Genomic DNA, 27,254 nt, shown 5'->3' with positions numbered 1-27,254 from the left:
TGAGAGGCTGACCTACTTGAAAGGAGCTCTGTGGATAAGAACCTAGGAAACCTGCTGGTTGACACCCTGGACCTGGGTGAGCCAAAGAAGAAGAATAGTAATTGGGGCTGGTGATACCATGGGTTTTTTGTATGTTTTTGTGTGTAGTGGGTGCTGCATTTCATTTGTCTATCTCCTAGGAGAAAAAGGAGAAGAGCTGGGCATAACGACGTGCCCTACCCTCTCTCTGTTGTCATCTAATAAAATTCACCCAGGAGACTGACCCCAAATGCCCACTGTGTTCCCAGAACACACTTGCTTATCACCATGGATAAAGCTGAAGGTGGAAGATTCAGTTCCCCTTCAGAAACTTGGCTCCGTGTTACGCAAACACAAGCAGCAAGCTGGGGAGCAAGTGGAATTCACTCTCCTGCGGCTGCCTCCATAGAGTTTTGCTGAATTTCCTCTTCATTTGCTGATGGTGGACTTGAGCTCAGTTTTACAGAGCTCGTCTCCTGCATCCCACTAGGCTGGGAGTAGCTTTTCCCAAAGTCTTCTACTGCTGGCTGGGCAACCCATGGGGAAGAGGCTGCTTGCATGTACTTGGTTGGGAACTGGAGGGATCCTCCTCATCCTCACAGGGATGTGTGGTGAGTGCCTTGTGTTCCCACATTTTGGGATGGAATAATGTTCTCCTCTTCCTTTCTCTTCAGCTTAATTACTGTTGCTCCAAGTTTTCATAAGATGCATGCTCAGAAAAACCTGTGTGGGTTTCTTGGGAACTGGTGGAAGTAGGGTGCAGAACCTCCAAATCCAGCTGTAGAAGACTTGAGTTTTCCTCAGCAGTGCTGGTACCTTCTAGAAGGTGAATGTCTCAAAAGGTGTAGCAGTAGAATAACATTACAAATTAAGAATGAGCAAACAGCCTACAAGGATTGAAGAGGAATTCAGCCCAGTTGTCCAAAACATAGATTTATGGTCAAAAGAAATCAGAGTGAATTACAAAGGGTGGATAGAGGTAGTGTGCCAAGTGAATGTGTTGCTGCTGTTCTGATAGACTCAGCTATGTGTTGTGGAACTTGAATGGCTGAAAAAAGAGGGGGAATATTAATTAACTGTGCTGTGATGGGTAGTGTTATTGGGTTGATGTGCTTGGACCAGGCTGATCTGAAGTAGCAGAGTATATGTTTGCAGAAAGTAAAGGAGCCCTTAAGCTCCTTGTGCTGTGGTCAAGGCTGTTCATCCAACAAAGCCAGGTATGATCTGTGAGTGCAGCATGTGAGTATTGCTCAAAATTACTCCCACGAAGAGCCTGCAAATCATCTATTCAGTTACTAAAAGATGTTTAGGCATGTAAGTTCATCCCTGAAACATGCACACTTAAAAATCAATTGGCAAGATGTCATAATGTATTTTGGTATTTCCTTTTTCCTATATTCTTCTCTGTTTGTAGGTGGAAAATCTGGGCTTTGCTCAAGGGCCATCTGTCATGTGTCCTTGTTAAAATTATTATAATAAAATTATAACTGTTTGTGTTTTCCTCTTGCTTATTTCTGTAGAATAGGGATGACAGGTAGACACTGTAAAGATTCCTTTCCATCAGCTCCTCAGTTTCTTTCTCTCTAAGATTTCTAACTTCTCCTTCCCTTTGCTCTCATTGCCAGTGTCGGGTCCTGCTCAGATCAGGCTGGTGAATGGCCCTGACTCCTGCACGGGGCGGCTGGAGGTCTTCTACAACAGCACCTGGGGGACAGTGTGTGATGACCACTGGAACCTTGCAGGAGCCCATGTGGTGTGCCGGCAGCTGGGCTGTGGGATGGGACTGTCTGCTGTTGGTGGGGCTCGGTATGGCCGAGGAAAAGATCCCATCTGGTTGGACAACGTGCAGTGCACTGGGATGGAAACTGCTCTTTCCAAGTGCCAGGCACGGCCCTGGGGAACCCACAACTGTGGGCATGGAGAGGATGTCAGTGTTGTGTGCTCAGGTGAGGCTTGCTCTGGTCTTGCCTTGGATTAGATGACCTCCAGAGGTCCCTTCCAACCTGAAGCATTCTTTGATTTTGTCTTGTACCAACTGCAGCGGACAGCCAAAGGATTAAATGGTGGGCAGAACTGTCCCCTTTTGGAAGGTACAAAGCACGGGGCTAAGAAGAGGTCCTGGCAATGCTGTAGAACCACAGAATCAGAAGATCACGGAACCATGGAGTCATAGAATCATAGAATCAAATAATGGCTTGGGTTGGAAAGGACCTCAAAGATTTCCAAACCTCCTATTGACTTTCATTAGATCAGGATGCCCAGGGCCCAAACCATCCCTTGGACACTTCCAGGAATGGGGCATCCATAGCCTCTCTGGTCAATCACCACCCTCATAGTAAAGAATTTCTTCCTTATATCTCTATTCACTTCTTTGAATATCCGTGTCAACAGTCATTGTCTCCTTCTGAACCAAGTGCAGAACATAGGTATAATAAGGTCTAGACAATATGTCTAAGAGAATCTGAGACATGAGTCACATCATCCAGCCTTTGCTGGAGCACCCAGTTCTCCATTAGCACCTCCTTTACAATGAGATAAACCATTTGGTGCCCACAGATGTTTCATATAAATGCCCAGCAAAGTTCCTGATCAGTTGCTGGTAGGCACTGTAGATTTATGCGTGCCCAGCAAAGATTCTGATCATTTATTCCTTAACTTTGACAGTGATTTCATGCCCACAAAGTTTCAGTCATTTGTTCCTAATTATTATATATGAATGCATGCTCAGCATATTTATTCCTAAGCACTGTAGGTGACTGCATGCCCATCAAAGTTGGTGGTCATTTCTTCCAATTGCCCTAGGCATTGCAGATAAATATATGCCCAGCAAAATTCTGATTACAGTTGATTGCTTGCCCAAGAATGTCTCTAATCATTTGTTCCTAAGCATTGTAGGTGTTTGCATGCCCAGTACAGTTTTTAAACACTTGCTCTTAAGCATTGCAGATGAATGCATGCCCAGAAAAAGTTGTGACTAGACACTATAGGTGACTCTAATTCTTTGCCTTCTGGGGTTTTTCAGGGGCACCTACTCCAGGAGAGATCCAGGTCAGGCTGATAAATGGCTCAAGCTCTTGCTCTGGCAGAGTGGAAATCTTCCACAATGGCAGCTGGGGCACTGTGTGTGATGATGGCTGGAACATGACAGCTGCCGAAGTGGTGTGCAGAGAAGTGGGCTGTGGTTCAGCTCTGTCAGCCCCCGTTGGAGCTACTTTTGGGCAAGGGACAGGACAAATCTGGCTGGATGATGTGACCTGTGCTGGGACTGAGGCTGCCCTTTCTCTGTGCCAGGTCAGTTCCTGGGGAAGCCACAATTGTGGACACAGAGAGGATGCTGGTGTTGAATGCTCAGGTAAGTCTGACTTCTTCCATATTAGGGCTGGCATCCATGTTTTTATTATTATTATTGCTTTTTTTGTTTGTTTGTTTTGTTTGTTTGTTTGTTAAGGAATGAGTGGAGACAAGAGCAGAAGAGCTTTGAAGTGGTTCTAGGTACAGATATTGACAGCCCTGCAAATAGAGGTGGAAGGAATCCCTTGATGGGCTGATGTGTGCGATAGGGAAAGGAACAAGGAGCTTTGGAGGGGACATTCATCCAGTTGTTACACTGGGTGGTGAGTTTTGAGAGACGAGTAACCACTGGGAGCCTGCACTTCGCAGTTCATATCTGCAGCTGTGAGATTCACTTAAGCACTGGACTTCTTGGTCCCAGGGCAGCTCTGGTCCCTTCCTGGGCCCATCTGGATATTTGGTACTTGTGTCTTTCCAGAACCAATGCAAGTACGTCTGGTGAATGGCTCCAGCCGCTGCTCAGGAAGAATTGAGGTACACCACAACCAGCGCTGGGGGACGGTGTGCGACGATGGCTGGGACTTGGCTGATGCAGAAGTGGTGTGCAGGCAGCTGGGCTGTGGGACAGCTGTGTCAGCTCCTGGCAAAGCTATGTTTGGGCAAGGACACGATCCTGTGTGGCTGGATGAGGTGAATTGCATGGGGACAGAAGGGGCCATCACTGAGTGTAACTTGAAGCGCTGGGGAGACCATAACTGCAAACATGATGAAGATGCTAGTGTTGTGTGTTCAGGTAAGTGGATTCACAGAAATCCTCCAGCTTGCAGTGGGATACCATCCTTGTGAACCAGAAGAGAAAACCTGGGTGCCTGCAGGCATCATTTGCAAGGAGTTTCAGTAGATGAGACTAAATAGCATGGAAGGACACAGTGATGCCATGTTCCCACAAAACCTTCTCTTTGCTTGAGTAAACAAACACTGCAGAAAAAACATCTTTTCTCATTAGATGTGTTTTCAGAGGGAGATGTGGTCACATTAACAACACTTTGAAGCTTGTTCCGATGTTTATGGTTTGAACACGGATGTCCAAGAGTCTTCCAGGTGTTGCCCATAGGAAACACGCCAAGGCATCCTGTTAACTTCTTCTGAATGGAATCAGTTTCTCCCAAGTAAAGATTCTACTGATTCAGATGGGGAAACAGAGTTGTCAAAAATCATATCTGAGTGCTGACAGGGCAACACCTAACCAAAATCCCACCTCTTTTATTTTTAAACCATTCCCCCTGTCACTGTCTGCCCACATAAAAAGTCAGTCCTTCTTGTTTTGTAAGCTCTCTTTAAGTAGTGGAAGGCTGCAAGGCTCTCTGAAGCCTTCTCATCTCCAGACTGAATAAGACTAAGTCTGAATAAGACTGAATAAGACTAACTAGTCTGAATAAGACTAGCTCCCTCAGTCTTTCTCCACAGGAGAGCTGTTCCACCACTTGTACACTGTATGGTTGCAGCTAGTCGAAAGCCTCAGAAAAAACCCATCTACTTCAAAAGATTGAATGTCCCTTTTAACTTATTTTTTTTCTCACCCCACCTTTAGAGCCGACAGAGTTACGGCTGGTGAATGGTCCAAGCCATTGTGCTGGGCGAGTTGAGGTTCTTCATCATGAGCAATGGGGAACTGTCTGTGACAATGACTGGGGTATGGAGCATGCAAAAGTGGTGTGCCGGCAACTGGGATGCGGCCCTCCAATATATGCTCCAGGCTGGGCTAGGTTTGGCAGAGGCTATGACCCCATCTGGCTGGAGAAAGTGACCTGCTCAGGAATGGAGTCTTCCCTCAGTGAGTGCACAGTCCAGTCATGGGGACAACACAATTGCCACCATGGGGAAGATGCCAGCGTGGTGTGCACAGGTAAGGCTATGCCACATTGTTTTTGCCTGTCTATATGAACAGCCTCGCTGCCACTGAGAATAAAGGTATTTAGAATGCAAAGTAGGTGATGATACCATTCCTTCTGCCAAGAAATGATGCAAGGAGGATCCTATCTCTGCCACTTCTCCCATTTTTCCTAGCTCATTTTTCAACTCAAGTGAACACACACAGGGCTTCTTGCTGGACTTCCTTCTTGCTGAGTCCCAAGGGAAAAAGCACTACATGGAGCTAAGAGTCATGGCCCTTCACAAGATCTTCTGTTTCCAGGGTGATCATAGAACCATAGAATGGCATAAATTGGAATGTTCTTTAAAAATCATTTGGTTCTAATCCCCTGATTTGAGTTGCTGCCCACTAGGTCAGGCTGGGCTGCCCAGGTCCCCTTTCAACTTGGCTTTGATCATCACCATGCATGTAGCATCTACAACTTCCCTGGATGTCCTGTTCCAGTGCCCTACCACCTCTGAGCAAAGAATTTCCTCCTATTATCTCCCCTCTTTTAGTTGAAAGCCATTCATCCTTGTCCGATCACTAATTGCCTGAGTGAAAAGTCAGTCTCCCTCCTGCTCATAAACTCCTTTTAAATACTGTAAGGCTGCTAAGTGGTGTCTCTGAAGCCTTCTCATCTTGAAACTGAGCACCCCCAGCTCCCTCAATGACTGGAGAGAAGCTCCAGTCCTACGAGCATTTTCACATCCTCCTCCGAATCTTCTCCAACAGCTCCACATCTTTCTTGGGCTGGGGGTCCTAGGCTTAGATGCAGTACTCCCAATGGGCGGGTGGTCATGTCCAAAAGCTTCTTTTTTTCTTTTTTCTTTTTCCTATTTTTTTTTCTATTCATTTCAGATCCAATGGCTGTCCAGCTGGTGAATGGCCCAAGCCGCTGCGCTGGGAGAGTCGAGGTGCTGGAGCAACACCAATGGGGGACAGTGTGTGATGACAACTGGGACTTGAGAGATGCCAACACTGTGTGCTGGCAGTTAGGCTGTGGTGTAGCCATTGCAGCTCCTGGCTTGGCTCACTTTGGACGGGGAAGTGGTCCCATCTGGCTGTCTGAAGTCAATTGCACAGGGACAGAAGACAGTCTCTCCAAATGCAAGGCCAGGCCTAAAGGAGTCACTGGGTGTCACCATGGAGAAGATGCCAGTGTGGTGTGCTCAGGTAGCTGCTGTTCATAGCTGATGAGCTTATGGGTACTGACAGTTCAGAAGCTCAATGGACTGGTTTTCCTTTTCCATCTATGACAATGCTCTTCCCATATGGGCATCTCTGAATCTCTGAGGCAAGATAAATCATAAAATCATTAAGGCTGGAAAAGACCTCTAAGGTCTTCAAGTCCAACCATCCACCTATCACAAATATTGCTCATTAAACAATGTCCCTAAGTACCAGATCTAGACATTTCGTAAACACTTCCATCAGAACAGTTTCCCGAAGCAGTTGCGGACGCTCCATCCTGGAGGAGGTCATGGACATGTTGGATGGGGCTCTAGGAAGAATGATCTACTAGGTTGCAGTGCTTTAAGGTCCCTTCCAACCAAGACCATTTGAAGATTCAATGATTTACTCTCCATATCATATCAAGTGCTTGGTCTCTGATCACAAGGTCTACAACCACAAGGTGATACTCTCTGCCTCTTTCCATTTCAGACCCTACTGAGGTCCGACTAGTGAATGGCTCAAATCACTGCTCTGGGAGAGTTGAGGTGCTGCATAACCAGCGATGGGGAAGTGTGTGTGATGACGGCTGGGATTTGAATGATGCAGAAGTGGTGTGCCGGCAACTGGGCTGTGGTACAGCCATATGGGCTGCATCTGCAGCTCGGTTTGGGCAGGGCTATGAACCCATCTGGCTGGATGATGTGAACTGCACAGGATCAGAGGCTGCCCTCTCTGAGTGTAGGGCCAGACCATGGGGAATGAGTAACTGCAACCACAAAGAGGATGCTGGTGTGGTGTGTATAGGTAAGAGATTCTCATTCCTTTGTGGTGCAGCTCTGGTAGGAGTGATGCTGTAAGGTCTGATGGACTCTATACTTTGCTATGTTCCTTGAGGGAAGCATACTGGTAGAATAAAGGAGAGCCTACTTTATTTTGCTCATGTTAAATCTCTTGCCTCTATGTAGATATCCATTTCAGGTTGTCTGCTAACTGTGAGGGCTTTTTCTTAAGAGAATGAGTGCCAGTTTCCAACCATCACTTTGCTGTCCTCTATAGCCTACTGACTGGTCCGTTGGGCTCTGAACATCCTTTCCCTTTCCATAATGCATGATGCTGTAGTGATACATGTTTGCACTGGACCATAAAGTCCCTTTGCATGTTGAACCTCCCCTCTTCCATGAGTCCATCTAGTCTACTTGGACTGCCAGGGCATCCTCTCACTTTGTGTTTCCACAGCACAAATTATGTGTCTACACTCAGGTTCCTTCATGTAAGCCAGGTGGTTGAACCACCTCCATTAAAGTCTTGAGTGACCTAGTCAATGTGGGTAATTAATGCCCAACACAGATCAGCCCACTGTAAAGCAGTCATGGATATTTGTCCACGTGAACCATGCTTTTTTTTTGGATGCCCTAGGACACCTTAGATAGGATTAAATGTCTGTGTTTATTCCAGTGATAGTCTCTATGTCACATTGCATCTGACTGCAGTTTTAGGCTCCCATTTCCCACATTTATGTGCTTGACCTGCATGTGTCTTTCTTACTTCCAGGACCACCCCAGATCCGGCTGGTGAATGGCTTTAACCGCTGCTCTGGGAGGGTTGAGGTCCTTCACAACCAGCAATGGGGAACAGTGTGTGACAATAGCTGGGACCTGAATGATGCAGAGGTGGTATGCCATCAGCTGGGCTGTGGGGCAGCCATATCAGCTCCGGGTTCAGCTCACTTTGGGCAAGGATCCAACCCAATTTGGCTGGAGGATTTCGAGTGCACAGGGACGGAAGGTGCCCTCTCTGAATGCAGGTCCAGGAAAGGGGAGCCAAGTAAATGCAGTCACGGTGAAGATGCTGGTGTTGTGTGCTCAGGTAATTTTTTTTTTTTCTTGAATAGCATTATTCACTATTCTAACTAAAAGAAAGGAGATTTAGATTAGATGTTAGGAAATTTTTTACTCAGAGGGCTGTGACCCACTGGTATGAACTGCACAGAGCAGCAGAGGATACCCTGTTTCTGGAGGTGCTCAAGGCCAGGCTAGATGAGGCTCTGGGCATCCTGAAGTAGTGGGTGACAATCAGCCCATGAGAGGGGGTTAGAACTAGATAGGCCTTAAGGTCCTTTCCTTTTCTATGATTCAGGAGAGTATTGGGCTGTGCTGGAGGAAGGAAGTGAGTGTGTGACACTGTTGGATAGCACAGAACCCACAGAACTCAGGATTGCTGTTCTGCAGAGGCACGTTCATTCAGTGGTTGGGCATGCCAGTGAAGCCTTGGGGAGGTGGGAGACATGAGCAGCCCAAGAGGTGCTAAGCTGATGATGGGCAGAAGGATCTGAGCAAAGCAACAAGAGACATACAACAAAACCTTTGAAAGATGGGGAGAAAGAAGCTTTTCTTAGGGACCTAGAGACAACTAAAGTGTGATGCAATCAAGAAAGCAACTATGCAGCTCTAACTGAGAGCAGCATAGGAGGGAAGGGTTTGTTATTCAAGGAATCAGCAATCAGAGAGATTTTTACAAATTCCATTGTATTCTTCTCCAGCGAATGGACAAATTTTATCATAATTTTTTATCAGAATTTTTAAAGCCTCACTTCAAATATTCAAAGTTACTATGATCATAGAATCATAGAATCATAGAATGGCCTGGGTTGGAAAGGACCACAATGATCATCTAGTTTCAACCTCCCTGCCAGATGCAGGGCTGCCAACCACTAGACCAAGCTGCTCAGAGCCACATCCAGCCTGGACATGAATGCCTTCAGGGATGGGGCATCCATGACCTCCCTGGGCAACCTATGATATTTATGTATATTCAGTATAAGAACAGGTGCATGTACTTCCTTCCCAAAGGTTCAGGTGATTCAATACACTTGAGCATCATGACTGCATAGCATGTAGGCACAGATGCGTACTGGCGTTTTGGTACTAAAACTGTCACATTTGCAAGGTCTTTGGCCATTGCAAAAGCTTTTAAGTGTGTCATTTTTAATGGCTGAAATGCATAGAAAAGTTTCTTTGTTCTAAGTATTAGAAAAGGAGAAAAAATCGGAGACAAACTTTAGCTTTATGATTGCTGTGAGCAGTGCAGGTATGGAAGAAGGCTTCCAAAAAACACACGCATTTTGTTTCAGATCCTACAGCATTGCGACTGGTGAATGGCTCAGACTTCTGTTCTGGGAGAGTGGAAGTGCTCCACAAGCAGCTGTGGGGATCTGTGTGTGATGACTACTGGGACATGGAGGATGCCACAGTTGTGTGCCGGCAGCTGGGCTGTGGGAAAGCACTCTTATCCCCTGGCAAAGCTTGGTTTGGGAGAGGGCATAATGCCATCTGGCTGGATGATGTGAACTGCACAGGGATGGAAAACAACCTTCTGGAGTGCTTGGCCAGGCCATGGGGAGAACACAACTGCAATCATAGTGAAGATGCTGGTGTGGTGTGTTCAGGTAATGAGGACCCATTGGTTCAGAAAAGGGGTTGGGCATGGTGGTGTGATCTCTTTGCTCAGGAAGGGAAGACTAATGGAGAATGAAGATGGAATTTTCTTCAGGGCAAACTGAGTCCTACATTTCCAGATTCCACCTGACCCAGTAGTGTCATTTGCCCATGATCACCATTATCAACTCATGGGAGATTAGACTAGGCCTCCCTAGATATCCCTTCCAATCAACACCATGGTGACCCACAGTTTCCACTCACCTTGGTCAACAGAATCATCCCAGAATGTGGATTCCTGAGTTCCAGACACTACTCTGGCCAAGTCTATGGCTGTGGTGTTATGTGTTTAAGGTTTATAGAAGCATTTTTTGAGTAGCAATACTGTGTTAACTTTATAATTATCACTGCATGAACAGTTAATAGTCCAGTTGATATTGATGAAGGGAGTATTTGATTAATGCCTGCAGGGATGTGTGTCCTGGTCTCTATTATTAGGAGGGTTTCTATTATTGGCAGTGAGTTGTCACTTATCAAAACATTTTTCCTAAGTGCAATATTCATGAATTTCCTTCTGCCTCCTGTTTTCTTCCTTTTCTGTATTCACCTATTTTAACAAACTTTGTGATGTTATATTTCTAACATACTGTTTGGTCTTCCCTTATCTATCTGCAAGCCAATCTTGCATGCAAATGGACTGCATGCTGCACTTTCATCTTGTTCCTTATTGTCTTTGTTCTCTGGATTTCTTTTGTCCAGATCCAGGTCTGCATGCTACAATTGGTGAGTTGCTTGTAGCCTTGAGTTTTCTATTGTGTATCATCTCTTATCATCCTGTGCTCTATATGCTTCTCAAGGCCTCTGCTGGCATACCAAGTTTAGGTCCTACAACTTTGCATCCCATGTTTTTGCACTGGAGAAAGAGAGGTGACATTGATTCCTGCTGTCTTCTGTAGCATGTATTCCCAAATCAGAGAAATAAGAGAAGGTACAGCTTGAACTACAAATTGAAAGAAACTGATGCCCAAGGTTGAACACTGCATCTAGTTAAACATCGTCTTGCTCCTCCAGTCCAAACAGTGGGATCTCTCAGATGATACTAGATGTGGTTTGGAAGATAATACAGTTCATGGGCTGTTTATGAAGGGCGAGAAAGCCTACAGAAAAGCAAAAATGTTCTCCCTTTTTCATTACCCTTAAGAGACTCTAAAAAGGTCATGGTAATGAAGAGATCCCTCTCTAGTATGCAGGCCAGCTTTGCAGAGTTTGCTTTTGTTGTTATTCTTGTTCCTAAAGCCATGGTTCTCATTTTGACATGGAGTTATTCTCTAACTCAGAAGCACAGTTTAGAAGGGACTCCCAACATGGCTGGACAGTGACATTGTGCTTCCAGTCCTTCAGTTAATCAGCAAAAGAACAATTATGGAAACTTAGAATCATAGACTCTTTTGAGTTGGATGGGATCCTTAAAGGTAACCTAGTACAACTCTCCTGCAATGAACAGGGATATCCACAGCTTGATCAGGTGCTCAAAGCCCTATCAGTCTGACCTTGATTGTCTGCATGGATGGGGAACCCACCATCTCTCTGGGCAATCTGTAGAAGTTAGAAGTGTCTTACCACCCTCATTGTAAAAAAACTTCTTCACATCCCATCTAAATCTCACTTCTTTTAGTCTGAAACCATTTCCCCTTGTCCTGTCACAACAGACTCTGGTAAAGTCTATTTGTACTAAAAAAAAATTAAAGCTATGAGCTTCCTCTGTCCCTGTTATTTTAACCAACTCAAATTATCCCTGAGCTCTCTTCTTTACCTTTATTCTGGAGACAGTTTGCAATAGTTTAACTCATCACTGAAAGGGAGGTTGAGAGTTTCCATGTACTGCAGATTAGGAAAGATATTGAGACACAAAGACTTCTCTTGTCTCCCAGTCTTGAAGAGAACTGTTCTCATTATATAGCACCTGCCAAACGCGTGTTCATCCAAGTAAATTTGGAGACTGAAAGGAAGCAGTAGGATAGTGTTTCTGAAAGTGCTTGTCTTTGAATAATAAAGTGATTTCCTGCCATCTATCTGTGCATCCATGAAATGCAATGAAATGGAATTCATTGTACAATGTATCTGACTTAAAATATTTTATTTTTGTGTTCTATCATAGAACCAGAGAATATCCATAGTCTGACTGGATCACAAGGACCATCAAGTTCAACTCCTACCCCCTCAACAGATACAACTCCTACCCCCTCACCAGGTACAGCTGTTAACAAGTTATCTGAACCCGTTTCTGTGCGTTGCAGTAGCCAAGAGAATCCAACAAAAAGATGTATGCTTTAAAAGAGGTGTTGAGGAGAAGATGGGGTTTAATTTTTCTGCCAAGTAAAACTCTAGATCTTCCATGTCTTTTATAGTGCACACAGTGCTGTTCACCATGCATCATGAGCAAGAGCTGGTTCAGAGAGTGCACCAAGGGCAGTGAGCTTCTGGAAGGTGCTACTGAGGGGCATTTGCTCTCACTTTACTTTGTGTCCCCAGCTCCACTATCCTTCTGCTGCATCCTTGCTTCTGGGGCTGGCAGGACTGAGCAGGATTGTGATGAAGAACAATTCATGACTAAAGCTCTCCTGCCTTTCCCTTACCTTCTCCCCTACTCTCTTCTATTCTGTTTCGTTCTCTTCTATTCTGTTTCATTTTCTTCTGCTCTACTCTGGTTTTCTCCTAATGAGAAACTAACTTTCCCTGGACATAGTTTACCACACCTTAGCTCAGTGTGAATTCCTTATTCTTCCATCTAGGTCTAAATGGCATCTCAAAGGACAAACTTGAATAGAGTCTCAGGTACACGATTCACAGCCATTTGAAACAAGTCAAATTGCATGTTTTGCAGAGACTAAGCTGCTTGTTTATGGCAATTTATTAAGGTTTGTCTTCTCCCAAGTCTGCAGGCTTTCATAGGTGGGAGCTATAAGTTCTTCTGTTGTAGAACAAGAGCTGGAGGTCAGGAGATGAGGACGGCAGGGGGAGCCTCTGAATTACAGCAGGGAGGCCACCCCAACTCCTTTGAACAGAAGGGACAAGTGCAAGGACGTAAGAGAGAAGGGATCGGTGCATGAGAAGACCTGTGCATGAAAGCTTGACTTAGGTCATCAGAAGAAGTCATCTTGTGCTATATTGCAGGACCATGTGGTGCCCTTGGGGCTAGCACATAAAACAGGAGACAAGGGTGCAGAGAGAGTTGTATTTGCTCTGCACTTTCCTGGAACAGCTCTCCATTTCACAATCAAGCTACAGGAGTAGGCTGCGGCATGGAGCAGAGGGTCACCTGCTGGAACAGCTTCACACAAAGCCCAAGTGGCCAAGGGGCAAAGGAAGCTGGGCTGGGAAAGCAGGGAAAAGCCCAGAGCAAAGGAGGGAACAGGAAGAGGGCTTGTTGCTGAAATGCCTGTCACTCCCATCTGCCCCAGTTCCTCTCCGTCCCTCCCAGCTGGCCGGTGGGACCCGACACTCAGCTGCTGGCTCTCAGCAGGGTGTTCTGCTCCAGCTTCCAGCCCATGGATGTGTGAACATGGGGCTGCCAGTTGCACTCCATCTCTCACCCAGGTTCTCCTGGGGCAGAAACCAACCCACCTACACTGGAGCCAAGAGTGTGAGGGTCCTCCTGCTGATGGTGTGCCTTTGGGGTGAGTGATGCTTTGCTTCTGCTCACAGGGATCCCATATGCAACGTGTGCTCCTCCAGCGGATTCATCCAGGGCTCCTTGAATGGACCTGGACCACAGGCTGGTCAAGGTTCCTGGGATTTGTTTCTTGAGGGGACAGCTCACTGAGTCTTTCCAAGAGGTAAAGGGAGCTGATGAACAAGAAGGAGACCACTTCATGGTCATGATCTGATAGTGACAGAAGAAGAGGGAATGGCTTTAAACTAAACAGGAGAGACTGAGATGAGGAGTTAGGAGGGAGTAAGATGGTGAGGTGCAGGCATTGACTGCCCAGAAAACTTGTAGTTGTCCCATCCCTGGAGGTGCTGAAGTTTGGATGGGTGTGATACGTGATATGGTGGGGGGCAACCAGCCCATGGCAGGGCTATTGGGACTACATGGGCTTTAACAGCCCTTCCAACCCAAGCCAAACTGTGGTTGTATGACTGTAGGACTGTGTGATCCAGTGACCCATTTGTTTCTATGTCGCTATGATTTGGGGCAGGAAGGAGTATCTTATGATGGTTTTGGAGGCAGGAGAAATGTCTTTATGCAAGGCTAGCCCTGCAGACTGAACTCCCAAAGCTGATCATCATCTCTCTGCCTCTTCACATGTGATTTTGCCAGGGATTTAGAGACTTGGGACTTAGCAGTGTTACAAGAGCAGAGGGAAATAAGCCCAGTTTTCCTCCTGAGTCTGTCCCATAGACACTCACAGTTGGTCTTCTATCCTGCCAAACCTTGTTTTATTCAGGGCTGTGTGCAGCCAACTGCTGGTATAGCAACATTTAGGGGGCTCAACTGAACTCTGCTCCCCTGAGCATGGATGGATGAGAGCAATGTTGCAGTGTAGTCTTTGTTGTGGGAATGGTTGAGAAAAGACCAAGGGCTTTGTTCAAGTTGCCACAGTGTGGAGCAGAAGTGGGTTATTTGATCTGGGCTCCATTTAAGTGCTTTTTTGGCTCTCCCCTCTTCTTCAGATTGTGTTTGGAGGAAATGAAACTAGGAATGTACTTTCTCTGCCAGTACAGCCTTAATTTCCTAACTGACGGTTACTAAGCCAGCTTGTATCACTTCCTCATGACAGAAAAGAATACTATAACAAGCTTGGGTTTTCTTCCTCCTTGGTGATCAATTCACGAGCAATGAAAAACATTCCTTCTATCTGGAAATCCTACTGCTGGAAGTTTCAGAATGGTGACCACCTCTTCTAGAGTCAGCATCTAATGGATTGCTGGAGTCATCTGGGCTGGGATTGCCTAGGGTAGCCATGACATCTCATCCCTTGTCCAAGGCATTGTAAGAAAGATACCAAGCAGTACATCAGCTCTGCTGATTCTCGTGTGAGGTTGAGTTGTTACTGCTTAAGAGAGGGTAGATTTTAGTAAAAATGAGGAAAGAGAGCAAAATGGCCCATATGCATGGGGAATGGAGAGCTTGCAGTCTGGGAAGTGAGCGCCTGCAGTGCATCCATTTCAGACTCATTATCAAAATTAGTTTGTAAAGGCATTTTCTTACTCCCTGTCCTTATAAATAAAAGAGCTGTGCTACTCCAGCCTGCACGCAGAGGGACAGCTTGTCCTTTTCAGGAAGCCTGCAGCTCCCTGTTTCCTGTTTGTGCCTAAGAATGATGCAGGGATTTGATTTCTATGCTGCTTCTTCCTCCTTTTGGCCTCTGCGACCTCCCATATGTTATATCTGCCTCTCTGCTTACTGTTTTGGGGAAATACTTGCACTTTTCTGACCAAGAGTGTTGGGTCTTCCCTGAGGGTTCTAAGTTTTAACTCAGGCATGTGACAGAAACCCAGCAGATAAAAGCAAACAGTGGAGAGTGATGTGCCCCTGGAGAAGGCAGGTCCCAATTTGGTTGGACAGCATTTCCCATTGCTCTGTGCTGGTAGAAGAAGGATAACAGGAGGATAAAGGTGTTCAGCTGCTTGGATTTAAGTAGTTTTGTAGGATGGTGTACCTGGCTGAGGGAAGATGCAAACCCCAGGTCCCAACACAGCCTATGACTCAGCACTAGGAACAGCAAAACTGTGCTGGACTAGAGCACAGATTGTTGCCCGAGTTCTTTCGAAATCATCATCTGTGGTCAAAGAATCTCTACAGAATGCAATCATATTCCTCTTCAGCATTTATTTTTATGCTGACCATTAGGCTTTCTGCATTTGTCACTTCCAGTTAACTTATTACTCTACTTGGTTACTGCTCACGCTAAGCGTGTGTAAGGAACTGGAGGCAATGTTCTACTGCAGGTCTTGCAGAGTGAGGAAATATTCCCATGAATAAGAACTTTTCTGCTTCTCTAAACTCTATGTATAGCTGCACTGCATGCAGTTGTTCTATGGTTATACAACTGTTTATCTATTGCATGACCAGGCAGAGAACTCTTGGGCTGTGGGATCCATACTGACATTAAGAGGAGTAAATTCAGGCACTCAGCAGCCTACAAACACTCAGGGCTGTTATAGAAGTCTGTTCCATGCCCTCTTCTCTCCAGTGCAGAATGTTTTGCTAACGTTCCCCTTGATCCTCCCCTCCCCTGGTGTTGCTCCATGCTGTTCACTTAGATCTTGTTGATGTCCCCAGAAAGCAGAGGTCAGAGCCTGCCCCTGTTTGTAAGCTGTAGCACAGGGCAAACACGGGGCAGGGCTTTGCAGAAGAGGGAACCAATCATATCACTTCTGACTTTGGCATCACCCTGCTTAGCTTGCTGCTCTTGCTAGGATGATCACCTGCCCTAGAAGCAGTGGCATGGGATATTCAAGGCATTTTCTGCCTGTCCAGTGCACCCTGGCTAGTCATGCTTTATCAGGGCTCCTCATCTACCTGGCATGCGTCATTGGTGAGTAGCATCTGCATGGGAGAAGATGCAACCCACTTGAGCATGTGTATAGGGAAAGAGTGATCTGTGATCTGCAGGAATGGGGAGACTGGGCTTGCAAACCAACTGGGCAAAGCCTCCTTTTACCTGCCAGCCTTTAAAAAGGAAGGGCAAATAGTTGATGGAGCAGGAGGCCTTACTAGCTGGATAACTACTTTGGAGTCTGTGCTGTTGTCCTCACCCAGAACGGTTGGGAAATGTTTGGAGCCTTACCAGTCTGTTACTGTTAAGATCACAAAACTGCATATTTGTGTTGGCCACTTCTTCAGGGTCAGGCTGTTCGTTTACAAAGATGGGGCCTAAAGTTCTCTTTCTTCCAACACAAACAAGAGCAGGCACTTCTCTTCAGTCATAGATGGGAGATGACTGATTGTGCTCTAAATCCGCTGATAGCTGAGGTGTTGTTATTACCTGTTCATGCCTACTTAATTTTATGTTCCCTTCTTTCCAAATAATGTCTCTTTGCTTTTCAGCCCATCAAAATTCATTATTTTTGTGCACAGCTGGGACACCACCCACTGGCTCTTGGCTCTGTACAACATCATGCAAATCACTAATTAAAATACAAGGCTGCACACAAACAACTCCCTTCACTGTCTTAGCATAGAATCACAGAATGACAGTGTAGTTGAGATTGGAAGGGACTTCTGAGTCCATTTGGTTCAGTCCCTTACTCAAGCAGAGACATTGCCCAGGACCATGTCCAGATTGCTTTGTAAATTCTCTAGAGAGAAGAATCCATAATCTCCCTGGGCAAACTGTGCCAGTGCTCCATCACCTGAACAGTAAAGAATTCCTTCCTGATATTTAGACTTTGTGTTCTAATCTTGCCCATTACCTCTTGTCCTGTTCCTGGACACCACAGAAAAGAGCCTGGATCCATCCTCTTTCCACCCTCCTTTTAGGTATTCAGACATGTTGATAAGATGCCCATGGGCTTTCTCTTCTCCAAGCTGGGCAGTCCCAGCTCTCCCAGATTCTCCTCACAGGAGGTGTGCTCCAGTTCCTTCAGCATCTTTGTAGCCCTCCACTGGGCTTTTCCCAGCATGTCCATGTCTCTGCTGTGCTAAGAAGTCCAGAACTGGATCCATAGCTCCAGGTGTACCCTCACCAGTGCTGAACAGAGGTGAAGGATCTTGACCTGCTGGTTGTACTTTACCTAATGCAACAGTTGACTGGTAGCTACTCCATACATCCAGAATTTTCCATCCACTCTGCAGTGTTTTCATTTTGTTCCTGAACATATTTGGGAAAAACCATCCAAATCCCCTTTAAAGACAATTGTCTTTTATTAGGAAAGTGCAGAACATTTTATCTCCTAGGTCTGGATTTTTTATTTTATTTGCCTACCAAAGGAGAAGTGCTTCATGTTGCTGGTTGCAGAGGCCATGTGAAGATAGCAGGGGTGGTGTAAGCATTCTCAGCTCTTCTGCACAGGACCCTTTGTGAGTGCTGTGTCCCTTGCAGAGCAACTCACTTCCCATTGGGTTCCCCTCCACCTGTCGGATGGACCACACTGATGTGCTGACAAATTGAGGTGTTCTACATCAAGAGGTGGGGGACTGTGCAATGACCACTCAGACCTGGATGATACTGGATGATACCAATGTGTTGTGCTGGCATTTGGGCTGTGGCAATGCACCGCCAGCCACCAGAGACAGGCAGTTCAGGACAGGATCTGGACCCATGTGGTTGGATGGTGTCAAATGTATGGGGACAGAGGTTGCACTTTCTTACTGTGAAGCAAATGACTGGGGGGAGAACAGTTGCCACCATGGTGAAGATGCTGGTGTGGTTTGCTCAGGTAACACCTGAGGAAATTATAGAGTGGGAGGATAACAGTTGGATGTTTTGTGGTTTATTTGTTTGTGGTTTATTTCCATATGGAGGCAAGAGAGAAAACTGGAAACCAGTTTTGGAAACTGGATTATCAGGAAATCAGGGCTCTTTTTAACTCACAAAGGTCCTGAGATGCTGAGCCACTTCCATGGGATGTGGCTTTCGCACATCACACTTCTCCATGGTCAGCAGAACCCTTGCAGTAGTTGAATGTCTGGGGGAAAAGACAGCATTAGAGCTGAAGCCACTCGTGTTTTTCAGGCTCTGTAAGTAAGACTCAACTTTAGGCAGTTGAGAGAGACCAAAAAGAGGCATTCAGATACTTCCTCACTGTTACTAATACAAAGGACACCAGATTGTTCCTGTGCTTTAACTGCAGGCATTGTGAAATCAGCTTGAGAAATCTTTTGCAACCACAGAATTGGAGAATTGGAGATTAGGTGGTTTATTGAGGCAATTGGTGGGTGTTGTACACCCCTGTGCCAAAATAATCTCAATAGGTAATCGTAATCTGATAGTGATAGGACAAGGATAGAAGAGAGAGGGTTTAGGTTGGATGTTAGCAGGATGTTCTTTACTCAGAGGGTGGTGAGGCAATGGAAGAGATTGCTCAAAGAAGCTGTGGATGCCTCATCCCTAGAAGTGCTCAAGAACAGGTTGGATGGCACCCTGTGCAGCAGCCTGATCTAGTGAGTCGCAACCCTGCCCATGGAATAGGGTTTGGAACTGGATGCTCTTTAAGGTCCTTTCCAATCCGAGCCATTCTATGATTCTGTGATCATGTGTGGAGCTTTTCAGCTGCTGAGAGCACGAATGGCATAAAGATATGCTTGTAGCAAGTGGGTCTGATGCTACCAACCCAAGCCGTTTTATGATTCTACTATTCTATGATCCTGTAATACTATGAAATGAGGGCAAGGGGGTTTGGGGGTTTTCATGGTGCACCTCTTTACTTCTTGTAGGCTCAGACAGCCACCACCCGGATCCTAGCACTGGTTCTGCAGAGCTGCGCCTGGTGAATGGCTTGAACCACTGTTCTGGGAGAGTGGAGATACAGTATTATCACCAGTGGGGAACTGTGTGTGATGACGACTGGAGCATTACTAATGCCAGAGTGGTGTGCCGGCAGCTGGGCTGTGGGGAAGCAGTATCAGCCCATAGCTCAGCATACTTTGGCCAGGGGTCAGGTCCCATTTGGCTAGACAACGTTCAGTGCATTGGGACGGAAACTGCCCTGTCTCAATGTCAGGCCAGGCCATTGGGACTCAATAACTGTGACCACGGAGAAGATGCTGGAGTTGTGTGTGCAGGTAACCTCTGATAACATCATGCTGGCATACCAGGAGAAGTTTAGAGGAGGATGCATTTCTCCAGGGCTTAATACCATTTCCAAAGCTCCAACAAAGTGATGGGTGGCGGACACCTGGGTAGAAGGGTGACATTGTCCTCTCTCTTCTCTACTGCAAAGTGTCGTGCCACACTTCTTAGCAGAACTCCTTGGGGTATATACAGAAAGCCTTTACCTTTGGATATTGCTGGGGTCTCCAAGCCAATAAAACAGGTTCCAGGACCCATTAAAAATAGATTGCAGATGTTTATGGGGCAGTTCAGTGTTCACATATTGAATGTGGATGGGCTCTGGGGCTACACTGCTTTGTGTGCACCTACTCAACAGCTCTGAATCCTCCTGTGTAATACACTGGTAGCATCATTGTAGAGATGATCAGAAGGCTGAAGTATCTCTCCTATGAAGACAGGCTGAGAGGGCTGGGCTTGTCTTCCAGTCTTTGCAATCCCATGATTCTAAGATCATTAAGGTACCTTTTAACCTAAGGCATTCTATGTTTCTCTCTCCCTTTTGCCTCCAGAAGGCGCAATCACCGAAACACCAGCTCAGCTGCGCCTGGTGAATGGCCCCAGCCAATGTGCAGGGCGCGTGGAGGTGCTGCATGACCACCAGTGGGGCACAGTGTGTGATGATGACTGGAGCCTGAGCGAGGCCACGGTGGTGTGTCGGCAACTGGGCTGTGGGGCAGCTGTCTCAGCCCCAGGCTCAGCTCACTTTGGGCAAGGCTCTGGTCGTGTTTGGCTGGATAACGTGAACTGCACGGGGGCAGAAGCTGCGCTCTCTGAGTGCCAGAGGAGGCCATGGGGATCCAACGACTGCACCCACAGGGAAGATGCTAGTGTGGTGTGCTCAGGTGAGTCCTATCTGTAAAGACTGGTTGAAACTAGGTGATCTTTAAGGTTCCTTCCAACTCAGGTCATGCTGTGTTACTATGCAGGGTTGGTGCAGCAGCAATCCAGTCACATCTTCATATTCAGATAGGTGCCTTTTCCACACCCTGGTGAAGAATAAAATAGAATCAGAGAATGGTGTGAATGCCACATCAGGTGATGCTCCTCCTTCTGCAAGACCTCAGCAAGCTGCTAGGAAGATTACATGCAGAAAGAACAACCCAAAGAGAATTATTCGCCCTCTCTCCTCCCTTTCTGATAACTCTAGATGCATTAACTCATCTCCAGTGCCTACTACCACTTTGCATGATCACTACCGAACCTAGAACCCTTTGTCAGGCACAGAACTCCAAGCTCTGGAGCTGTGGGGTCTTTTTGTTTGAGTGGATGAGAGGAAAATCCCAAGACATCTTTGACAGTGTAGCCTATTTCCTAGGCATCTTGAAGGATGTAGTTCTAGTTTTCCCATGGTTTAATCCCTTGGAGCTGTAGCTGTTGACCAAATGTGAATGTGCACTTTGTTCCCTCTACAGATGCAAGGTCTTCAGAGCACCGTCTGGTGAGGCTGATGAATGGTTCAAACAACTGCATCGGGAGAGTTGAGATTTTTCATGACCAGAAGTGGGGGACTGTGTGTGATGACACCTGGGACCTACAGGATGCTGCAGTTGTGTGTCGGGAGCTGGGCTGTGGGATGGCAATGTCAGCACCAGGCTCAGCTCATTTTGGACAAGGTTCAGACCCCATCTGGCAGGACAACATTCACTGTACAGGAAAAGAGTCCACCCTTGAGGAGTGTACACTGAACAACTGGGGAGAACACAACTGTGGTCACAGTGAGGATGCTGGCGTGGTGTGCACAGGTAACACTATGGGCACAAGAGTGGGGCATCCAGAAGAGTCCCCATCCAATGGGAACTGATGTGGGCTTGGACACAAAGACATTGTTCTGCCCAAGGGTTGTGGTAGACTTTCTTTTTCCTTCTCACTCTTCCATAGATTTTCACCAGCCACTTGGCTTGGAGTGCAGCAGAAATGCTAACATTCATTTTATAGCATTAATTTACCTTAGCATAGATGCTTCCTTCTAGGTGTACCCTGACTGAGGCAGGAGCATGAGGTGGATTGCACATCCTGAGTCATGACTGAGAGCCCTATGCACACATCCAAGACAACGTAGGGCATTGCAGGCAACCTAACCCCAGGCCAGGAGACCCTGAGCAATGTCACATTTTTACATCTTACGGTGTTTCCTATATGGGTTAGAAATTAAGGAACCAAGCATAGGTGTCTATCTATAGGACTACTCATGGGATTAGCTGTCCAGACTTTGATCACTGTCAGAGTTTATCCATCCAACTGATTCATGAGTGGCTGGAGAGATGCTTAGGCTGGAGACACCATGAAGCAGATGGCATTTGCTCACCTGAGTTGCTGCTTTGGTCCCACTGCCTGCACATGGACAGGACCCCATTCCTCAAATATATGGTTTTAAGTCATCAGATGGTAGGGAAACCATCATGTCTACAGGGAAATTGACCCAGTAAGAAATTAACTTCACTGCTGGTATTTTCTTCAATATTTAATTTTTATTTTTTATTTTTTTTGAGTTTATCTGGATTGAACTGTTGATCCCATTTCACCTTTGCCTGCAGAACTAAAGTGCCTTGTGCTATCAGACACCTTCAAATTTAGGTACACACAGGGCAGAAATGAGTCTGTACATCCCACTTTCTTGATTCAACTCAGTATTTAGTTCCATGTCTTCTCTTTGGAAAGGAAGATTTCAGTGTGTGTGTGTGCTTGAGAGAAAGGTGCCATAAACACCTTGGGAATGATGCAGTATCATAATAGGTGACTTCTGAGAAGCTTCTTTTATCATGAACCCTTTATGCACGCTTTATAATGCCTTTGCATATTCAGAAGGTGTTTAATAATATGCTTTTGCAAGGAGTTATGTTTCCAACTTATACTCACTTAACCTACAGTCACTCTAGCTCACCAATGACAACACCTTGTGATGGGCAAAGCCGTGTTAAAAATCACTTTCCCCCTCTGCTCTCTGCTGCAGGCACCAACCCTTTGCAGCTGCGGGTGCAGGATGGACCTGGTCCCTGTGCGGGGCGTGTGGAGGTTCTGTACAACGCTACCTGGTATGGCATCTGTGACAGCAGCTGGACCATGCTGGAGGCCAAAGTGGTCTGCAAGCAGCTGGGCTGTGGACTAGCAGAGTCTGCACCCATTGGAGCACAGTTCAGCCAAGGGCATGACCTTAAATTACTGGAGGGGCTGAACTGTCGTGGCACAGAATCACTCCTTCTGGAGTGCCAGGAGAGAAATATGGGCCCAGGACCGTGCAGAGGTGGCATGGCAGCTGGTGTGGTGTGCACAGAGATACAAGGTGAGTGCTAGGAACCTCCGTCATCCTACTGCAGTTGGCAACACTCTATCTGAACAAGTGTTGAACTAGGTCTTTAGGACATGCAGTGGTCCCACTTAGCCATGGCAGAGAAGACATGGTCTGACAGCCACTCTCCCTTCTCCTGCCCTAGTCTTACCTCTTTCCCAGGCAGGAAAAAAGTGCTTACAGAAACCATTAGATAGGTTAGAGACATCTGAAGGAAGCAGTTGTAGATAATAACATGGGATTAATTAGAAGAATGCAAAGATCTCCCCTAATTCCATTAGTCCAAGGTAGGGTTCCATGTACTCTACAAAGATAAGCTGACAGGGTGAAGCCTGAGCCCCAGGGAAAGCTGTGATGGAAGATATTGAAATTCCCAAAAGTGTGCAGCAGAAAGGAAGGGTAAGAAGGAACTCTAAGGGTGAGCCTGAGTCCAGCCATTTAACCAAACTCCTCCACATTAAACTCTTTCTGCAGACATTATGCATTCCTGCTCAGTGTTGTCGGGTCTGCTTGGTGTGGTGGCGATGCTCTGTGGGATCCTGTTGGTCATGTACTTGGGAGTGAAATGTAGAAGACAGGCTGGACGCATCCTGGGTAAGAGCAGGACCACTATGTGTGATGCACCTGGTCTCCCTGCTGGTCTCCTTGTGCTTTTGAATACATTTTGGGGATTGGAGCTTGTCCCTCCGTGCATCACCCTGCTCCTTTATTTTGCAGACAAGCCTCATGTAAGGAAGATGGAGAATGCTGGGACGTCTTAGTTAGCTACACTTCTGATACTGAAGGCAAGACTCTCTCAGGACCCCAGAAGGCAGCAGAGACACTGTTTCGTGGAACCAGAGGAACAGAGCCACCCTAAGAGGACAGCGGAGAAGATCTCCTCTCTCAATCCCATCATGTGTGCCCCGTAGCCCCTGGCTCACAGTACTGAGCCTCTTGGGGTCCCAGTTCCACCCTTGACCACACACAGCACCATAAATCCCTCAGTCTCCAAGATAAGTCTTCTCAGAAAGATAACCCCTGGCTGGTCCTCCAGGTAGGCTCCAGCATCCCAACACCATCTGCCTGCACAGAACCCTCATTATCAGCCCTACAGTCCTGCCCATTCCATCACCCCAACAGGGATAACACCTTTTCCTCTATTCTCTCATGGAAATCATTTCCTGAACCAGGAAGAAGTGAGATGGATGCTCTACTGCACTGTACGTAGCTAATTTTGCAAAACGAGCAATGTGCTTCAAAGCCTCTCCAGAATGGGCTGAGAAATACCTCACCCACTGTATTTATTCAATCCAATGTTTGAATACTAGTAAAAAATCCTGAAACCCGGAAGATCAAGAATGCAATATTATTTATCTATTCTGGGATAATTCACCTGAAGTCTAGGCAAGGCGAACGCGATGTAAAAATGGGTTCTTTGGCTATGGAGGGGTAATAGACAGTCAGGTCTATACAGAAGTCTGAAAAATGCTGACTTTGGGTAAGATGTTGTGCTGGCCACAAAGAATGGCTTGTGTGTGATCCCACTCCTAATGGATCAACACATAGAGCCAAGTCTGAGCATCCAAAATCATTGACCATAGGGTCCATGGCTGGGAGAGAGGATGTCCCAGTGACAAAAGGGAGAGAAGAAATGACCACAAGCTTCACTAGTTTCTGATGAAGGTTTGCCAAGCCAAAGAAAAAATGATCTTTATGGCCACTTCCAGCCCCAGACATCCTATGTCCTCTGGAAGAAGGGACAGGCTACTTGAGGAGAATACAAGGAAGTTGCTGAGGTATGCAGGGTGGAAGTTAGGAAGGCAAAAGCCCAACTTGAACTCAGATTGGCCACTGCAGTAAAAGAGAATAAGAAATCATTTTACAAATATACCAATGGTAAGGAAAGAACCAAGGAGAATTTCCATCCTTTAGTTGATGCAGCGGGGAATGTGACCACTGAGGATAAGAGGAAGGCTGAGGTCCTCAATGCCTTCTGTACATCTGCATTTAACAGGCAGATCAGTTATCCTTGGGGCACTTTACGCCCTGATCTGGAAGTCTGGGGTGCTATGCAGAATACGCCCCTAGGGATTCAGGTGGAGACAGAGAGCTCCTCCTCTATCCAGACTGTCACAAGTCTATGGGACTGGACGGGCTTCACCCTTGGGTGCTGAGGAAGCTGGCAGGGGTGATTACTGAGCCATTCTCTGCCATCTACCAGCATTCCTGGCTAACTGGAGAGGTCCCAGAGGATTGTAGGTTTGCTGATATGACTCCCATTTATGAGAAGGGCCATAAAGAGGATCCGGGGAACTACAGGCCCATCAGCCTGATCTCAGTACCAGGGAAAGTTATGGAGCTGGGATTGTTTAGTCTGGAGAAGAGGAGGCTCAAGGGAGACCTCGTTGCACTCTACAACTTCCTGAAGGGAGGTTGTGATGAGGAGGACTTTGGCCTCTTCTCCCAGGCAACAAACAGGACCCGAGGAAATGGCTGCAAGTTGTACCAGAGGAGGTTTAGATTAGACATAAGGAAAAACTTTTTATCTCAGAGAATGGTCAGTCACTGGAATGGCTGCCCAGGGAGGTGGCATCCATCCCTGGTAGTGTTCAACAGGTGTTTGGATGAGGAGCTATGAGATATGGTTTAGTAGCTTGTGGTAGTAATGGTGATGGGATGATGGTTGGACGAGAGGACCTTGTAGGTCCTTTTAAACCTTGTGATTCTATGATTCTATGGTTCTGTGATTCTATGATTCTGTGGATTTTATGATTCTCGGTATTTTATGATTCTATGAAGAATTTGGACTTAGGAAACCAAGGAGTCTATTAGACATGGTAACGTCTCAAATAAGATGTTGGTAAAGCTAGAAAGCTAGGAGCTCATCAGCCTGATGATAGAAGAGGAACAAAGACTGGAGATGTGAAGAAAGAAGATGGTGGGTACATGTAGAATAATATAAATATTAAGAGCATTGTGAGTCATAGATGAGGATATGACAGTAAAATCCAGAAACTAGAGACTGGACAGTTGGACACAAGGCTCCTTGAAATGCCATGCCATGAAGCATTCCGTGCTCACCTTGGTAGGTGATAAGACATAAGACTTGTGCTCCAGACCCCTCACAGCTTTGTTGCCCTTCTCTGAACATGCTCCAGATGTCTTTCTTGTAGTGATGGGCCCAAAACTGAACACAGCACTTGAGGTATGGCCTCACCACTGCTGAATACAGAGAGATCATCACCTCCTGCTCCTGCTGGCTGCACTGCTGCTGATACAAACCAGGATGCCATTGGCCTCCTTGGCCACCTGAGCATACTGCTGGCTCACGTTCAGCCAAGTGTTGACCAACCTCCCACCCCAGGTCCTTTTCTTCTACACAATCTTCCAGCCACTCTGCCCAAAGCCTGTAGCATTGCCTGGGGTTGTTGTCACAGAATGTCAGGGAAGAGACCTCAGAATATGATCTAGTCCAGTCCCCTTGCTGGAGCAGGAACACCTAGATGAGGTCACACAGGAATGCATCCAAATGGGTTTTGAATATCTCTAGAGAAGGAGACCCCACAACTTCTCTTGTGAAGTTTTCTCTGGTATTAATGCAGAACCTCCAGTGTTCCAGCTTGCACCCACTGACCCTTGTCCTATCATTGGATGTTACTGAGAAGAGTCTAGCTCCACCCTCCTGACACTCACCCTTTACATATTTATAAATATTAATGAGGCCACCTCTCAGTCTCTTCCAAGCTAGAGAGACCCATATCTCTCAGCCTTTCCATGTAAGGGAGATGCTCTGCTCCCTTCATCATCTTGGTGGCTCTGCACTGTACTCTCTCAAGCAGTTCCCTCCTCTTCTTGAACTGAGGGGCCCAGAACTGGATGCAGTATTTCAGATGCAGTCTCACCAGGGCAGAGTACAGGGGGAGGAGAACCTCTCTTGACCTACTAACCACAGCCTTTCTAATACACCCTATGATGCTATCGGACTTCTTGGCCACAAGGACACAGTGCTGGCTGATGGTCATCCTGCTGTCCACCTGGACTCCCAGGTCCATTTTCCCTACACTGCTTTCCAACAGATCAGTATCCAAACTATTCTGGTACCTGGGGTTGCTCTTGTCCAGATGCCAGACTCTACAATTGCCCTTGTTCTATTTCATTAAATTTCTCCCAACCCAACTTTCCAGCCTGTCTAGGTCTTGCTGGATAGCAGTACAGCCTTGGTCAGCACTTGGTCTTAATGACCTTCATCCCATTGGCCTCAGCTCAGCCATCAGCCTGTCCAGGTCCCTCTGTAGGGCCTTCCTACCTCCAGGCAGATTGACACCTCCTGCCAACATGGTGTCATCTGCAAACTAACTGAGAGTGCACTCACTGAT

At 46.5% G+C, this 27,254-nt stretch overlaps 3 protein-coding genes across 3 annotated transcripts in view; all 3 read left to right on the top strand.

Moving 5' to 3' along the window:
- Positions 1 to 425: 425 nt before the first annotated feature.
- LOC140263369 (scavenger receptor cysteine-rich domain-containing group B protein-like) lies at positions 426 to 5,116 on the top strand. Its single transcript, XM_072358250.1, has 6 exons — positions 426 to 629; positions 1,644 to 1,964; positions 3,041 to 3,370; positions 3,788 to 4,102; positions 4,901 to 5,002; positions 5,076 to 5,116. The coding sequence occupies exons 1-6, from the start codon at positions 557 to 559 to the stop codon at positions 5,114 to 5,116; spliced, it is 1,182 nt and encodes a 393-aa protein (XP_072214351.1). The 5' UTR covers positions 426 to 556.
- Positions 5,056 to 24,226, top strand: LOC140263340 (scavenger receptor cysteine-rich domain-containing protein DMBT1-like). The gene is made up of 12 exons (XM_072358218.1): positions 5,056 to 5,215; positions 6,083 to 6,397; positions 6,887 to 7,201; positions 7,949 to 8,263; positions 9,528 to 9,842; positions 11,990 to 12,082; positions 19,214 to 19,561; positions 20,120 to 20,452; positions 21,023 to 21,352; positions 22,561 to 22,890; positions 23,371 to 23,490; positions 23,614 to 24,226. The coding sequence occupies exons 1-12, from the start codon at positions 5,128 to 5,130 to the stop codon at positions 23,655 to 23,657; spliced, it is 2,946 nt and encodes a 981-aa protein (XP_072214319.1). The 5' UTR covers positions 5,056 to 5,127; the 3' UTR covers positions 23,658 to 24,226.
- Positions 13,208 to 27,254, top strand: part of LOC140263339 (scavenger receptor cysteine-rich domain-containing protein DMBT1-like) — a 39,264-nt gene continuing 25,217 nt past the window's right edge. The window contains exon 1 of the mRNA XM_072358212.1: positions 13,208 to 13,508. Within this exon, the coding sequence (XP_072214313.1) occupies positions 13,394 to 13,508 (115 nt within the window). The 5' untranslated portion in view covers positions 13,208 to 13,393. The remainder of the gene's footprint in view (positions 13,509 to 27,254) is intronic.

The sequence above is a fragment of the Excalfactoria chinensis genome, chromosome 29 (genome assembly GCF_039878825.1).
Source record: "Excalfactoria chinensis isolate bCotChi1 chromosome 29, bCotChi1.hap2, whole genome shotgun sequence".
Classification (NCBI taxonomy): domain Eukaryota; kingdom Metazoa; phylum Chordata; class Aves; order Galliformes; family Phasianidae; genus Excalfactoria; species Excalfactoria chinensis.
Note: the sequence above shows the minus strand (reverse complement) of the source record. Positions and strands in the feature narration are given on the sequence as shown.